Here is a 16,296-nt window from a genome sequence, read left to right on the forward strand (position 1 = left end):
TAGGAATAAAAATCTCTCTGGGAAACATACTTTGACACATTCAGGATCTGCTTTCTTCTCCCATCTCCTCCCACTCCATCTGCTCTAACCAGAGGAAAGTTTTCTCTTTGCTGCGGGGGGAATCAGCTTAGGGACTACTTTCTAGTTTCTATTTTGCATCCAAAAAGGAGAGACGGAGGCAAGATTCCTGATCCATGTGGTCCAAACCGGCATAAAATATCAGTTTTCAGACAAATAGTAGCAGTCATCTAACCTCTTCTGTTTCCCAGCTGTAATAGTTTATTAAAACTGCATCAATAGTTTTAAACCTGTTCTGTCACTGTATCTCGTCACGCCGTGGCTGTTGTAGTTGGAGCCGAGGCCTTTTTGGCCTCAGCAGTCGCTTAACTCCACAAACTCACCGTGGAGCATCCAGACGTGTTCCAACACAAGAACCTGCGTGTCACTGCCGATCACATCAGGCCCGACTGTTCTCATTCTCACGCTCACAAACATGAAGCAGCTCTGGATGACACAAGTGTGATTCAACGCTGCGTCAACCAGTAACACTCCTGAATAAAACCAAACCATATGATGATACAACGAAGATTTCTGAAATGGTTACAAAAATTAAGACAATAAAAGTGTTATGTCCGAGTTTGCCGAGCAGAGAATTGTCTACCCTTGGGCTTAAAAGACTTAGTCATAAGGAGAAGAGGGAATCCACGGAGAATTCACACAACTAATGAGTACAGCTTTTGACATTTCATCAACCTCAGGCAAGACAAACTAAGGCACAGGAAATTATCTCTTAACAAGCCTGGTGCCCGGCCTGGACACTCCCCTATTTAAATTCACCAGTTCATTACACATAGCTGATGTTGAGGGGCAATCAGTCGTTAATAGCACTAAGATGGAGGAGAAAGGATGCTGAGGCTATAATCCCCCAAATCGTCTGGAGGCTGGAGGAGTCTTTTGCCAGTTACAAAGGCTTCACGCTTCGCCCACCTCTTCTCTTGACTAACTCTTGACTGTCAGAAACAGCCGGAAAGGATTTCAAGATTTTACCTTAGAACATTCACAACTCTAGGTTGCCTCCAGATGTTTGACACAGTCTTCAAACGGTTAATGATGTGGGGAGGGTCTCACAGCTCCTAAGCACTTCCCTGTCTTTTAAATAAGCCTTCCTGATGAGAGCATCTGTGTGCCTGTATCCCTGTAAACCCCCCCCCCCCCCCCATAACAAACAAATATTCACATTTTCCTAAACTGCCCATTGTGCACAACAGACAGTTATAAACAAAACTTTGAGGTTTGGATAAGATCAGCCTGACATTCCAAGGAATTACTGTCATATGGGATGTTTCCACTGTCACTGTAAGTTCCAACTCGTGTCCAATAGGTTGAGGTTACGATGGTGCAGTGGTTAGTTTGTGGAGTGTGCATGTTTGTGGGTTCACTGGGTGCTCCAGCTTTCTTCCTCACACCAAATCCAGGCGAGTTAGTTGAGTGGAGACTGACTTACTTAACTAACTGAGCGTAGGTGTTAGTGTGGATGGTTCCCTGTCTCTGTGTGTCGGCCCTGCCATGGAAGCGCGACACGTTAAGGGTGTATCCTGCCTCCCGCCCAATGACAGCTGGGAAAGGATGGACGGATGGATGCACAGATGGATGGACGGATGCTTGATCCATAAGGTGTGGATCAGATGTTACAAGGTAGACATTTTAGGCTCTAAAAATGGCTTGTAGAAGTCCGATAACGTCAAAGCTTCTGAAGCAGGAGGATCAAATAGTCACTAACCAGACGGTGGAGCAGCTTCAGGCAAGGATGTTGTCAAAGTAGCTGTCGCTCTCAGTGAGGAACACCCGTAATCTCTGGAGGAGAAAAGCGGGGAAATCCCATCTGAATTCTGTTTAATTGGACGTCAGTGCCTGGAGTGACAGACTCGAGGCTCAAGTAGCAAATACCTCCCTGCTGCTGCTCCGCCAGTTTATAATTGATGAAAAAGGCCACTAGCTTAATAAAGACAGTCTAAGGGTGGAAAGAGTGATGCATAATGGTTCTGTACAGTTCAGCAAGACAGGACGAGAAAGTAGCTAGAGATTAAATGGGGATAAAGAACATCGGACAATGACTCAACACAAATCAGTATATGCAACGTGAGAGATTAAAATGACAAGTCCTTTCACTTTTTAATGGACTTTGTATGCACTCCGTACACGCAGTGGAGATTAAAATGCATGCAAATACGTTTTGCGATCAAATTCAACCTTGAGTGTGTCCAAGTGGTGTGTAAACCAATAAATCTAATGAACGCTGATGTTAAGAGATCATTGAGGACAAAAAAAAAACAGTTTGGCACCTGAATGACAAACCTATTTTGTCTCTCTTATTTATTCATCCAAGAAAATGAAATGTGACACATTTATAGAACCAGAACATGGCATATGTTACAACCTTGAAATTTATGACTTTGAAGCACACGTTTACAATCTGTGTTCGTCTCGCGCTGATAAACACTGACAGCCAATCGCGCTGAATTTACTATCAGAGATGATATCGTTGATGTCGCTATTTAAGTTAGAGTTAGTAAAGATGTAAAAATAGGAGATGTAGAAGCTGGTTTTGTTACTGTAACTGGAAAACCGCTCCATCTTGATCTTGTCATACAAATCATAAAAACATCTTTCCACTTTACATTACAAAACAGCTCTGATATGTTACATCAGAGTTTTTAGTATTTTTTATATATTGACGTATTGTCCAGCCTTGAAGGAGAGGCTGAATAATAGTGTGAGGATGAGCTGGCTACACTTGAGGGAAACTGACCGTGTAGTTGATGGAATAAATTTGATACATCAGCACATAGAAACTGATTTAAAAATAGCCTTTGTTTTATCAGAGCTTTGGTCCTTTTATTCAAAACTATAAACAGGACACTGGAAGAGGTTAAAGGCTGATGTTTAATCTTGGTAACATTTCTCCTGTGTCCATGGAAACCATGTGGTGGTCATTTTCTAGAGCTGCAGGCATGCAGAACAGTATGTTTTGACTGCAGAAGTCGGTGTCCGCTTGTGTTTGGCTGTCGGGAAACCTGATGTGTGTGTATCAATCAAGACAAAACCAACACAGCAGACTGATACAAAGTGGAATACAAATGTTTCATGTTCACATCATCAATCACATCTTGAATGACAGTTATTTTTTTATAACTCGACTCAGATTCCTCACCATTTACCAGGTGATAGCGCTTTTGTTTTATGTATGATACATATGTTTTGCAAGTAAACATCTGGCTCAGATATTAAAGACAGCTGAGATGTCTTTCATGTAATAAGAGGCATGCTCAGGTCATCCAGTCAGTAAGATGTTGTTTTTACAAACATTGTGAATGACTGATAGAGAATAACACAACATTCTGAATTATTCAGTTTTTACCCAGAGACAGCTAGGAGCGCTGCACCATGGTCCTTTGCTTCTGTGACATACGGCTGCCACGGTGACCGATCGATCTTCGACCGCCAAACTCATTTCACTTCATCCTCGAGTCCCAGTGGACGTTTGTGACAAATTAGAGGAAATTCCCTCAAGGCGGCCCAGAGATATCGCATTTATGTGAGGTGACGGTGACCTTTGACCGCCAAACTCATTTCACTTCATCCTCGAGTCCCAGTGGAAATTTGTGGCTAATTTAGAGAAACTCCATCATGGTGTTCCTGAGATGTTGCACACACACGTGAGGTGACCGTGACCTTTTACCCCCAAAATGCTTTTCACTTCATCCTCAAGTCCCAGTGGATGTTTGAGAGAGAGTTTAAGCCTTTCCTTCAAGATATTTCAGAGGTACTGGAGCAGGTATAATGTTATGAATAAAAAAGCATATTTACAAATAGTAAAATATGTCTCAGTTATAATCTTCTATCGTGCCAGATTACATGATTATGCTGAACAGATATTTCTGATTTCGCATGTGCAACTGCTGGACACAAGACGTCTTCAACTCCTCTGTCAGGACCATCCTCAGTGTTCCACATGTTCCACATTAAACCTGTGTACTCTGAAAATTGGACCAGAATCAGCTTCTGAAATATTTGTGATATCACAAATCAGACTCGTAGGAAAAGTGTTACACCAATTAATGTGGAAACAGCCTTCTAGTGTCATATTCATCTTTCAACACAGTAAATCACAAACTTTTAACTGTAGGAACAAGAAGGAAAAAAAAACACATTTTTGGCTGGAGGAGGACTTGAACAATGGATCAAATGACTATGTAAAAAGGAGGTCAATGGTAGTGGTGAACCACAGGGAATTATCACTGGGCACTGCAGCTCTTTGGAGCCCTCTAGCTTCATTGTTTTGGCACTTATAAGTGTTTTTTTTGGACCCTGGAATTAAACCGTTTTCTTTTTTCTGAATGCGTCAGATGGCACGGACAAATCTAGCAATTAGCTGGTGAACATACTGGAGCATTTATCAACTTTGCCTCAGAAGTTGAACAGAACGGCTAAAAGGAAACTTAAGTACCGACCTGCATTCATCACTCAAACGAATGAATGCTAATGCTTCTCCGTATCTGCTTGAAAATCTGAATTGGCAAAACAAATTTGTCATATCTGGTGGAACTGCTGTGTTTTTTCCCCAAGGCAGGCTTTAAATGTAATAAGTATTCAAAACTTCTTCTTTTTTTTTTTTTTTACATCTGTCTTTTACATCGACTGCAACCGCCTCTGTGGTTTTATTCTCTCTGCATTGGCTCCTTTCAGTTATGATCGGTATTTTATGATCCCTGCTTAAATTATTACATTTGTCACATTCTTTAATCCTACTGTTTCGGACCATTTACTATTGTTTGTGGCTTAGAAGGAGTTGCTGAGTATGTCCTGTCTTTAGAGAGTCTTTAGTGATGGAAAAGCTCACACCCATTTAGACCTGAAGTTGCTCAACGACAACAATGTCAGTTTTACTACACGGTGGCCTGGATCCTGATGCACCGCCGCCCACAGCTTCCTCCCTTCCTGAACACCTGTGTTTCTAATTCCTCGTCTACATTCGGCGTGATGAGAGACGTTCCAGCTGGACTTGATCGAAAACAAACCAGATGTTCTATTCTCATAACAAGTTTTTAATCTATCTTTTGTGGAACCAAGAGTTTGTGAATGAGTACAATCAAACGTAATGAGTGCAACATTCAGCTGTGACACATCTGGGAATGTGGAAGCTTTTATTTCATCCTCTCCTTCATATTGTCTTTGATATTTTTGTTAATATTATTGAAAACAACAGGTTTATTCAGTGCAGCAATTACACAATACAGCTGCAACAGAGGAAACTCATGTAAAGCAGGTCAACCGGCACCCTTAAGGATATTTGGCAGAAGGGGAGGAAATGCACAGATGTATCCACATTAGAATTCTGTACGGTCCTTGTTGTGAAATGCTTGGCTGGAGTCTGAGGTGAGAGTTAATGCAGAGCAATGACCCTGGATGCATTGAACCCTGTTGGAACAATGATAGAACTGCTGGGCCATTAGAAGCCCGAGAGGACAGAGGAAAGGAAGAGGAATCATCTGGTTTAGGGCAATCTCTATTATTAATGAATGGCTCTAATAGAAACAGGCAAAGTCGTACATTCAGCCATATGGAGGCTTTCCAAAGCTTAAACGCAGGAATTGAGATAAATAATCAAGGCAGGCATTTGAGATTTGACTCGGTGGTACGTCCTTTCAAAAGGAACCGTCCGTTTCTTGGATTCTCAAGCGCTCGGAAAAAACAAACTGGCCAAAAACACGAAAATAGCTGCAAGCTGTTAGACAATAGCAGCATCTTATGGATGTAGTGTAACTGTATGGAGGCCCTGCCTGGCCACCATGTCTGTTTCTCAAATATGTGTCTAAAAGTGTTTTTTTTCTTCTTTTCCTCTTTTAAAACTGCATAGCACTTTATATCACAAACAGATGTTTATGGGCAGAGCCCTTAATATCCTACAAATGTTAGGAAGTAAAGAGACTATTCAGAACTTTCAGGTTAAAATTTTTTTTTAAGTACTTTTTCTTTTTCCTCAAACAAACTTCACCAAATTGATGCCACAGGTTTTTTTTTGTGTTTTGTTTTGTTTTGGTTTTTTTTTTTTAACAAAGATGTGTTTGTTGCCTGCATTCCTCCGTGGCTGCATCACCAGTGGGCACTGGCCGCCGCACTCGCAGCCTCTTGAAATGTAATTGGCGGGCTATCAGAGAACTCAATTAGCATGATTTATTGCAAATGGTTTCTGCATAACGTTGTTTACCCCGATCGTTCTTTTTCCTCTTATCACCAAAATAAAGGGGGAAAAAAAACCACTTCATTAATCTTTGACAACAATGGGATACAGAGCTAAAAGAGGATTTTTCTCACTTTGTTTGAAATGAGCAAGAAAAAAAAGAGGTACAAGCGTTCCCTCTCATAGCAGTGGAAAATAATGCATAACAATTTGTTTATACTGTGTTATCTTCAAACATGGGGCAGGAGTGAGACATCGGGACATTTTCAGCCTTCTTTTTTAATGCATTTTAAGCTAAACCTCTTCAACATTGTCACAGGAATCTTTAAACGATGCATTTCCCCATAGAGAATGAAGTTTTCTCTCCCGGTGTTTATGCAGACATTCATGGAATTACGCATGAAAAAAATTGGGTACAAGATTTCAGGAATGTTTCATGACTATATTTTCAGTATTGACAATAGTTTGACCCTGACGGTGAAGGTCAAATATCCTGTACATGGGGGATTGCCTAGGAAAGAAAGGAGGTCCATATTAAGATTAGATTTTCATGACTTGAAAAATGGCCATATGCAATAAATATTGCGATACAGAGGAGGAGCCGAGGAGCTGATGAGGAACATAGTGGGAGAGGTCTTCAAAGTTTAGCCGACCTGGCAGAAACGAGACAGACCCGGGGAGAAGTTTCTCACCTGCCGCCTGTTACGAGTTCCTTAAATGGGACCTGAAACGCTTCGACTTATCACGCGTCTCCGCTGTCATCCTGCTGGCGTCTTCTGTTTTAAAGCAGGAGGACCAAGCAGGGACAAAAACAACTCAGCTGACTCCTCTCACCAAGAGAGGAGGTGACAGTATGAGAGCAGGTTCTCTCATGAAGAGCACATGGGCCGTTAGATTGATGTTTAATACCTTAATAAACTTTTTTTTGGTATATTTAAAGAGTACTGACATGTATCTACCGCATGTAATCGTTTTAATGGACCCACGATGCGTCTTTGAAACTCTTTAGTCATACAGCTGGCGAGGGTTTTGTTCCATAGAGGATACATTTAGTGTTATTTTCTCTCTTTTTTTTCTTTTTTGTCAACAAACCCAACATGAACACCAACAATGTGGTCATCTTGGCCACCTTGTCTGTGGTTGTCAAAGCTCAACCGCAATTGGTTTCTTGCATTCTACGGTAATAAACATGAGGGGGTTTTTTTGGTGGTGGGGGGGGGGGGGCTCAAGAGTAAAAAGGAGAATAATTGAAGGATCTTGGCCCAAAAGTTTGCAGGCTGTTGTGGGTAGGGGCAAGGACATTGAGGAGGAGGTGGCAGATTTTGTAGCAGATATGGGACTTGAGTGGTATCCAGTGAGGGTGGATGGGGGGGTTTGATGTGCTCCTGGAACTCGCTGCTGGTGAGAGGTCTTGCAGCTGAGTTCTTCACACACTGGAGCTCATCCAGGGCTTTGCTTGGTACCCATGACGGGACTCCAGGGCAGTAATCCAGGCATGAGGTGATGAAGGCAGGGATGAGGGTCTTAGCCACAGAGTCAGAGAGCGTTTTTAGTTGACTAGTGTTATATCTCAAGGATAATGTGTTCGGATTGTTTCAAAATAAACCCCAGCTCCGAGCGAGAAGGCTCAAAGGAACAGTGACGCATTTCTGGCTTCATGTTTGAGGGTCATGAATTGGAGCCTGATTTGCAACTAGCATCTCACACTCCAAACCAACAGAGGGCAGCGTATGAAAAAAAATGAACTCTTTCACTAATGTTGTAAGCAATTAGCAATGGGGTGAAGGCACATGAAGCAGGAGCAACACAGGCGGATCGATGCGCCCTCACCACTAATGGTGGGGATGGTGGGCTTTAGCAGTGATGCAAGAGATGAGATGAAGTTAGGACATCGTTAGAGCCAGTTTAACTTGGTGCTGCAATATCGCCTCTTGAGGTAAAAAGTGGTGTTACAAGATGACCTGGTGCTTCAGACTTACAAAGGGTACCTTTAACGTTAAAGGGCAACAGTGTAGGTTTGATTTATAGACGTAAACATTTCTCTTTTTTTGTTACAAATACAGCTAGGTGACAAGTATATGAAAGTGCTGCAATAGATGAAAATGATCTTTTGCAAGAATGACATTCATCCCTACAGAGGGAGGCAGCCAGCTTTTTTCTGTCATTTTTGTGTGACAAAAACACATTGATCAGAAACGTTTGGGTTTTTTTTTTCCCTTTAATTTGTCACCAAATAGTAATTCAAACATTTCCATTTTCTTCAGTTCTGTACTTACTTAAACAAATAGATTGCTGGGTCAGGATTACCCCTCTCTCGCAATATACTGGGAGGTGTTTTTTTTTTTTTTTTTTCTTTTGCACTGATACTGTATTTTCCTCAAGGACTAGGCTGCCCTTTGCTCTGCTATTCTGCTGCTGTGCTGCTCTTTTGCAACCCCTGCACACTCTAGCTTCTGCTCATATAGCATTTCAGAAGCTCCTCCTCCACATGCACCCAGCTCCAAGGCTCCAAATCAACCTCCCTCCCCCTGGGCAAAGTTTATTTTCATCCCTCCCCAGTCTCTGCTGTGCTGATCTGAGAGTATCCGTGTGGGAAGTGATGAGGTTCAGAACCTAGATGCCAAATATCAGCTCTGTATTTACATTATAGATCCACGTGTTGCTTAACTGAATTATTTTTTCGGGCAAGAGGCATTCAAAAAAAAAAAAAAAAAAAAGATCTAAAGAAGAAAAATCATTTCCCAGAACGAGTTTCAGTGTTGGCATACAGAGGCCAGCGTTTAACAGAGGCATTGAGGGGGAAAAAAAAAAAAAAACCTGTGAAAAATGGCAGTTTTCTCAGCAGTCGTCCAGTTTCCTGTCAGTCACTGAGCTGTGATACAGCACAGAGCAGGATAAGAGATGCCTCGATAATATTTGTGAATTCCAGGGATAGTGAGGTTGATTAGAGGCTCTCACTGAAGCAGAGCGACTGCAGCCGGCCAGATGGACCGTCCAACTCCAACAAAATATGCATCTGATTTGCAGTCACTTGTTCTCTGTCTCTCTCTCTCTCTCTGACACTTTCTCTCTCTTTCTTGCTCTCTCTCTCTCTCTCTCTCTCTCTCTGTCTCTCCACCTCCTTGGGTCAGATTGTCTTGATTTTTCTTGTTTGCCCTCGACACTGCTGGCATCTCCAGATCGTGCAGACCACAGAGCTGCATTTACTTTGGAAACAACAAAAGAAATAGGATCTGACATCATTCCCTACATCTGCATGAGTGCAGCTTCTCTGGGTCTATTCTGGTGAGAGGGGCCACCGGAACGCAGACCTGTCTTTACTGAATCCTCTCTGGTGATGTCGCTTTATGTTAAGCTGCTGCAGTAGGCTCCGAAATACCTTTAGTCCAAATTGCAACTGTATACTTTTCTGCCCTCTAGTGGGGATGGAAGAGATTGCGACAGTTTTCCAGCCTGTCATATTTCTCCACTCTTCGTTAAGCAATGTTCATTTTGATTAAAAAAAAAAAAAAAATACCGAATGGCCTTTCATCTATTCCTCATTATAATTTACCTGTCAGGGAAAAAAAAAAACCCACAATTATTTCAAAGTTTTCGGTCTGTTGTGATTGCCGACAGATGTTTCGTTGTATTTGTTTGTACCTCACTGTTCTCTGACATGGTAGGACCTTTAAATGTGCTGAACTATTAAAGCTAGAAAAACAGTTATGCTACTTTGTTTCTGTTGAATTTGCTTTATGGACAGTCTCTCTCTTGTTCCTTGTTTCTTTTCGTTTGTCATTTTTCACGCTGTAGATTCCTGTAGTTTCCCCGCTGCGGTCCGCTCCTGTTTGATTCTCTATGTCACTTCTCGCATGTGCCTGTTTCCCGCCTTTGTCGTGTGATGGTTAGCGGTTAGCAGAACTTAGCTGGAGTGATGATTTGTTTTTTGTGGTACTTTCTTACTTACTCCCAATATTTGCAGAACCGTTGTGGATTTAACCACACATAAATGCACATTTTCTTTTCCCAAATTTCAGAAAAATTCCAGTATAGTTGAATGGAAATCCAGTTATTGCCAGATCCTGTAGTTCTTCATGTCTGATGAGCTAGTTTGCGTCCTAGTGTTTGGTCAGTTTCCCTAATTGAGTTTATCTTTTTTTAAATTTTGGCATAATAAATCATCTTAATTCCTCATTTCCTTCCTGCTTCTTTCGTCTGCACCACCACAAACCTTCCACATGTCACAAGCACGTCACAAAACAGGTCATGAAATGATATGAGCAAGATAAAATCAACGTGAGGCTCTAAATTTTGGTTTTGGTCAATTTACAGTTAATTACACAGCCTTATCAGCTCTGTCCCTCTTTAAAATATTTTAAAAAATTCTTTGGTTCAGTTGCTAAGTGCCTTTTTTACCCTAATTTTTAATTTTGTCTGCCACTCATTATTTAGTATTTGTGATAAGAGAGAGATTGAAAATTACTATAACTTGTCTGCCATTAAACATCTGTAGAAAAAAAGGATTATTTTTTACCTTGTATATTTTTACTCTTTATTTTGTGCTACTACTTGGAGTAGATTGCTGTTGACTGACGTTTTGTTGTGTTCTTGTATGGAATGACAATTCATATGTATTTAAAAAAAAAGAGAGAGAAACAGAAAAATACTTCAGTTGGATTTCTTTCATCCCCTGATATGAAATGATATCAGTAAACCAGTGTGGTACAACTGCTATACACGAAAGGACTTGTTCCATTCTTTTCACTTCAAGTATGTTACTGAATTAATACATTTTAAACTTGCAACTACGTAGATTTGCCACTAGAGGGTACTGTCGTTGAACTAATCTCTCCTGGTCTTGTCGCAGGTGTTGCTATGGAGACATTTCTCACTAACACACGATAGCGTCTGCATGGATACACTTTAATTTTTATTTTAATGGACAACACGTTTTTTTCAGATCTGGATGGTAGATTCAATTAATCAAATCAGTCCAAAAAAAAAAAAAGACAACACAAGCAAATACAATATTTAATATCACTGAATTCACTTTTAATTTCTATTGAATTTTGTACATCTGGTCACAAAAACAATCAGGAACTGTCAAGATCTCTCTTTTACTCTCTCTCTCACACACAGACACGCAGACATACACACACATCACCACACTGCCTTGTGCTTCTCTATCTTTGATTCATCTCTGCTTTTATAACTTAAAAATAATTTAAATTACAAAAAAAAAAGGGAAAATTCCATGGGCACTTAAGAGAGATGAAACTATCAGACAGATGGACTAGCTGACATGTCAGTGGTTGTTTTACTTTTTTTTTGTTATAATAAGAGAGGGTGATGTTCAGAGTTTCGAATCCCAGAGGAAGGACTCGTTCCGCAGCACTTTGGCCAATTTCTCATTGAACGGCGTGTAGAAATCCCTCAGGATCTCCTTAGTGATGGGTAGCATGGGTCCTAGGTTTTTGTCTGCCGGTCTCCGGGTGTTTGATGCGGGACTTCTTGTGATTTGGGACTCTATTTGTTTTGTCAGTGGCCCTGTTAAAACACACACAAACATGTCTCTCAAATCACTTCTTTCTGGGTCACTTTGCTACACATTTAAACAAAACAGAATTTGGTTGTTTTCTCACACGAACTCCAGCTAGTATCAAGAGGGTTGGGTGAAGACATTTTTCTGGAGTTGCCCTTTTCACACATGCAGCAGGAGGTTGTCCGGGTTTGGTACGCTCCACTTGAGATGCTCTGGGTTATTCCAGGCATTGCACTTGAATAGAGCATGCAGGAGGCAGGACATGATGCAGATGTATAGCCTCGGCCATGCTGCATCCCACTGTACCACGATGGAGACGTCTGATGTCACAATATTGTGTCATCTTTCATTTTTAGACGCGGACTCAGTTTGGACATTCTGTGGTACTACCGTTTGACGGTTTTTGAATTGTTGCACATTACTCCTTATTTTCTACCCAGTTCCTGTTTTACTTTGTAAACACTTCCCCGTGTCTTTGTGTGCTTTACACCTCCTGTCTTTGTCCGTTACCCACCTTTATTTTTTCTTGTCCTAGTCACGCACCTGTGTCTTGTTCGTTTGTTAGTGCAGGTTTTACCACCTGTTGTTCAGTGTGTCATTAGCTGCCACTTTCACTGATTGGTTCGTTTGTTCATTCACCTAATTTCCTCCCTGTGTTTTTTGTTGTTGTTGTTGTTGTTGTTTTGTTTTTGGTAAGTGAAGTTTTCAGTTATTTGTGTTAAACCTGACTTTAGTTTAGTTTAGTTCTGGGCTTTTCTACATGTTTGGGTCCACCTGCCTCCAACAACACCAAGCTTAACAGAAAGACCAGTAAGTAAAATAACCTCGCCAGTAGATTTTTTTTGTGCTGTGAGTTTCTTCAGATACTTCTAGACATTTTTAAAGTCTTGCCATACAGACATCAGTTTGCTGCTGGCGTCCATTTACTGTTTACTGAAAGTTGTGCATACAGACTCTGAATTATCTACTTGCAGAGGACGGCACTGTGCTGTTCCTTGAATCGACAATTTCGTTGTTGGTCTATCCCATCTATTCAGTGTATTCGTCTGCATCTTTGTAGAAATGACCCTTCTGCTTCACCATCATCTTTTTGTATTTAGTCACATGACTGGAATGTCATCATCCCCTCCACTAGCTTGCCTTGAATCCTCAAGACAGTGGCCTGCTCCACTTTACACGTGTGCTCATTTGGACTTTACAGGGACTTTGTACAAGGGCGCTGCTGGGAACTGTAAAGTCTGATTCAGACATTCTCGCTCACAGCTCCTGTGGGTAATGTCTAGATATGTTCAGGATTGCAGAGCATGTGTGAAACAGCCCCCCCCCCCCCCCCCCCCCCCAAAAAAGTCTGAAATGTCACTGCACAGCAGAGCACAGGGCCTCGTCTCTCGGAGGTAATTGCACCTTGGCTGGTGTTGGCAGCCCTTTGAAGAGCCAAGTCGGAGGTTTGGAGCAGTTAAACTGTGCGATGAACCAGAGAGACAGAAGTAAGGGGGGCTCACTGATGGGATTATAAAGGTGTAGGGCTTGCTGTTGCACACATACGCCGGCCTGTTACCATTTGCATTCTCTACACCAGGGAAAGGCTTTCACTTTTGAAAGTATGGAGGGGTGAAGTAAGTTCAGGACTATATATCTGAAGGAAATTAAATCTACTTTTGTCAGAAGTCTGCACATGAATTAAGGATTGGAATCAAAAGAATTTTCATTTGCTGTGCAGTTGAGGTTAAAAGGTCATGCAATTCTCATTATTTCCCTGGAGTTATTTAGCTCTCCCTGTGGACGATTGTAGCTGGAATACAGACTGTGACTGACTAGCTGTCGCCAGACAAAAGGCTGAGCAGGGAGGGAGGTGCGATGCAGCTTTTGTTTGAATTTTAACATGTTCTTCTTCACCTTGGATTGTTCTCTTCAGCGTGTTTAGTCGCATTAGATCTTGATGGCACAGTGTACTCCAGCTCCAGGTACTGAACCACGCTGTACCGTGTTACCCTGATGCCATATCGGCCCATTAACTTGGAGGAATCAGCCTTGCTTAAGCAACCTCACATGTTATACATCACTTCTTATTTCTGTTTTCAGTCTGTACATTTTGCAATAGCTGATCAATTTTATAGGCGTTGACACCAGTGCTGTTCCAGATTAGAGCGCTAATGATGGCATGCATTCAATGTTACTTTCATAATCTCGAACAGCCTTGGCTTCAGTAATCTGTTTTTTATTCTATTGATCAGAAACCACAGAGGAAATGGCTACACACGAGCTCACTCACCCAAATTAAGGAAATCAAAGACTTTGTGCATTGTGTATTTCCGATTGGTCGCATGGTCTTCCAACCTCAGGACCAGAATCTGTTCCCTGCTGAAGACGGTCAGCCAGTCCAGCAAATATACAATATACAGGCCAACCTGCAGTCTGACCTGCGGTAAACAAAACAGAATCAATGTGAGAGTTCAATTTTCCCCTTCAGCAGAGAGGACCACATGCATGCTTGGTTAAACTGCTTAGTGGAAATGATCAGGGAGTTATAAGGAAAGACAGAGGGAGGGAATTTCACCAGCTTTCATCTCCCACAGTCAGTCGGCTGGGCACCATGTGGGCATTTCAACATGTGCTGTCATCCTGTGAGGGATCTGGGAAAGACGGTGTTTCCTCCAGAATCACAGACCTGCACCGTAACTCGCCGTGGGCCCAATACTCACTTCATACGATGGTTTTTTCCATTTCTCCATAATATCTCTTAACTTCACACAGTGAGGAAACAATTAGTTACATCAAGGGGGTTTTGCTTACGGGAGCACTGTCTGTCAGGATTTCACACACACACACACACACACACACACACACACACACACACACACACACACACAAAAATGATGATACAGATTTTTACCAAACATGGTAAAACGGCGCAAAATGGGCAAAGGAAGAGAGCCTTACATTTTGGGGCGGACAGGTCATAGCGCCATCTGGTGGCAAAAGGAAATGGCATGCTTTGTTTCACTTTTATGTTGGCTTCCTTGTGTCAACAACAAAAAAAAAAATTGTCAAATTCTTTGAAACGCGGTGGTGGGTTACTGTGACGACAGAGTTTTCTGTGTGTTGCCACGGTGAGGTAGTTGATTTTTATATCTTCGCCGCTGAATGCAAAACATTCGTAACCGGACTCCACGTGATCAGATCTTTTACATCTGCAGCAAGCATGATTTGATGTACTTCACAATTTCAGTTAGTGTGTGATCTCTAGTGCCACCTAGTGGACTTATGGCGGTACTTGCTGCAGAATTGCAGGTGTTCCAAAACTAAATTCTCTCTCTTTAACAGCCTTTCATAACCGATGATTACAAACCAAACAAGCAACTTTTCCTCTGTTAATGAAACTCAGGACAACAGTGAAGAGAATAGTCTGGTGCCGGTGTTGATTTTCTGCCCGGGCCGTGTTCTGAGTTCTAGAAGCTTTATCGAGGAGTCACAGACGCGAGGGACCACTGTAAGGACAGCTGTAACCCTTTTAACATGGTCTGATAACTCTGGTGAGATATTAGTGGATGGGCAATTAGGCCAGTGGTAGAGTGTGAGCACGCTCCCAGAGGGCCGTAGCGCTTTTCAGCAGCAGTTGAGGAGGCGGACCTCTGAATACGTTCACCTCCTCCCTCTTAGCCCGTCTGGCCCTGGCCACTGGGATAAACCTGGCAAGGGCTCAGATTCTGGGGTCATGCACAGCCTGACACTGAACTTTAGTCTTTTTTTCTTTTTGTTCAGTACGAATAAGGAAGTTCACACCAGTGAGAAACTCGGTTTGCAAGCACAAAGAGAGGCTCTCGATGCTGCAGTGGTTAAACAGCGCTGCCAATCCCTTTCTGTCCCGCAAGCCTTAGCATGCCCTAATGAAGTGTGGATTTCACTCCGTCTGTCTTTTTCACTCCTTTCTCCCCACCAGCTAATGTACTGAGTTCTATAGGGCTGAGAGACAAAAGCTGGGAGGGGGGGGGGGGCACACTCACTGGCATGGCATTGTTGACAGTAGTGTTGTACACACAGGAGCGCATTGTGTACTCCGTAAGGCACCCCTCGAATAACTGCAGCGACTCGGACACCTTCTCCTGGAAATCCTCTGCAGACTTATTGGCAGTACCAAAGTAAAGGTAGTCTGAGTACAGCCTGCAAGACAACAAAGACACCCAGCAAGCAAACAGGACAGACAATTACGTTTTAAGAGCCATAGTGTTTCTACTACAAAGATTTAAGCCTGGCTATTAAACATACTTCCTGAAATGCTAACACTTGGCAGATTTGTCTTTTAAAATCCGTATGCTTATACCAAACAGATGCTGGAGAACAACAAAGCAACAAGTAAAAACAAAAATGAACTGGAGAAACTGCGTCAACTGAGGTGAAGTTGACAAGAACTGATGAAGTGACAGGAGGGAGCAGAGCAACAAGTCTCAAGGTGTTTGAGGCTGTGAAAATGAGAGCTGTCATGGGCAGAAACTTCACAGCTGACAGATGTTTCCAGATGTGCTGCCCAAGT

General features: G+C 42.2%; 1 protein-coding gene across 4 annotated transcripts in view; it reads right to left on the reverse strand.

Moving 5' to 3' along the window:
- Positions 1-11,148: 11,148 nt before the first annotated feature.
- chst15b (carbohydrate (N-acetylgalactosamine 4-sulfate 6-O) sulfotransferase 15b) overlaps positions 11,149-16,296 on the reverse strand; it is a 40,787-nt gene continuing 35,639 nt past the window's right edge. For all 4 annotated transcript variants that reach the window (XM_086194452.1, XM_086194453.1, XM_086194455.1 and 1 more), the window contains exons 6-8: positions 15,770-15,926; positions 14,038-14,185; positions 11,149-11,770 (exon numbers count right to left, since the gene is read on the reverse strand). In XM_086194452.1, the coding sequence (XP_086050578.1) occupies positions 11,577-11,770; positions 14,038-14,185; positions 15,770-15,926 (499 nt within the window). In that variant the 3' untranslated portion in view covers positions 11,149-11,576. The remainder of the gene's footprint in view (positions 11,771-14,037; positions 14,186-15,769; positions 15,927-16,296) is intronic.

This window comes from Aulostomus chinensis, chromosome 23, assembly GCF_037954235.1.
Source record: "Aulostomus chinensis isolate RoL2024-O1b breed Wild chromosome 23, RoL_Achi_v1.0, whole genome shotgun sequence".
NCBI lineage: Eukaryota > Metazoa > Chordata > Actinopteri > Syngnathiformes > Aulostomidae > Aulostomus > Aulostomus chinensis.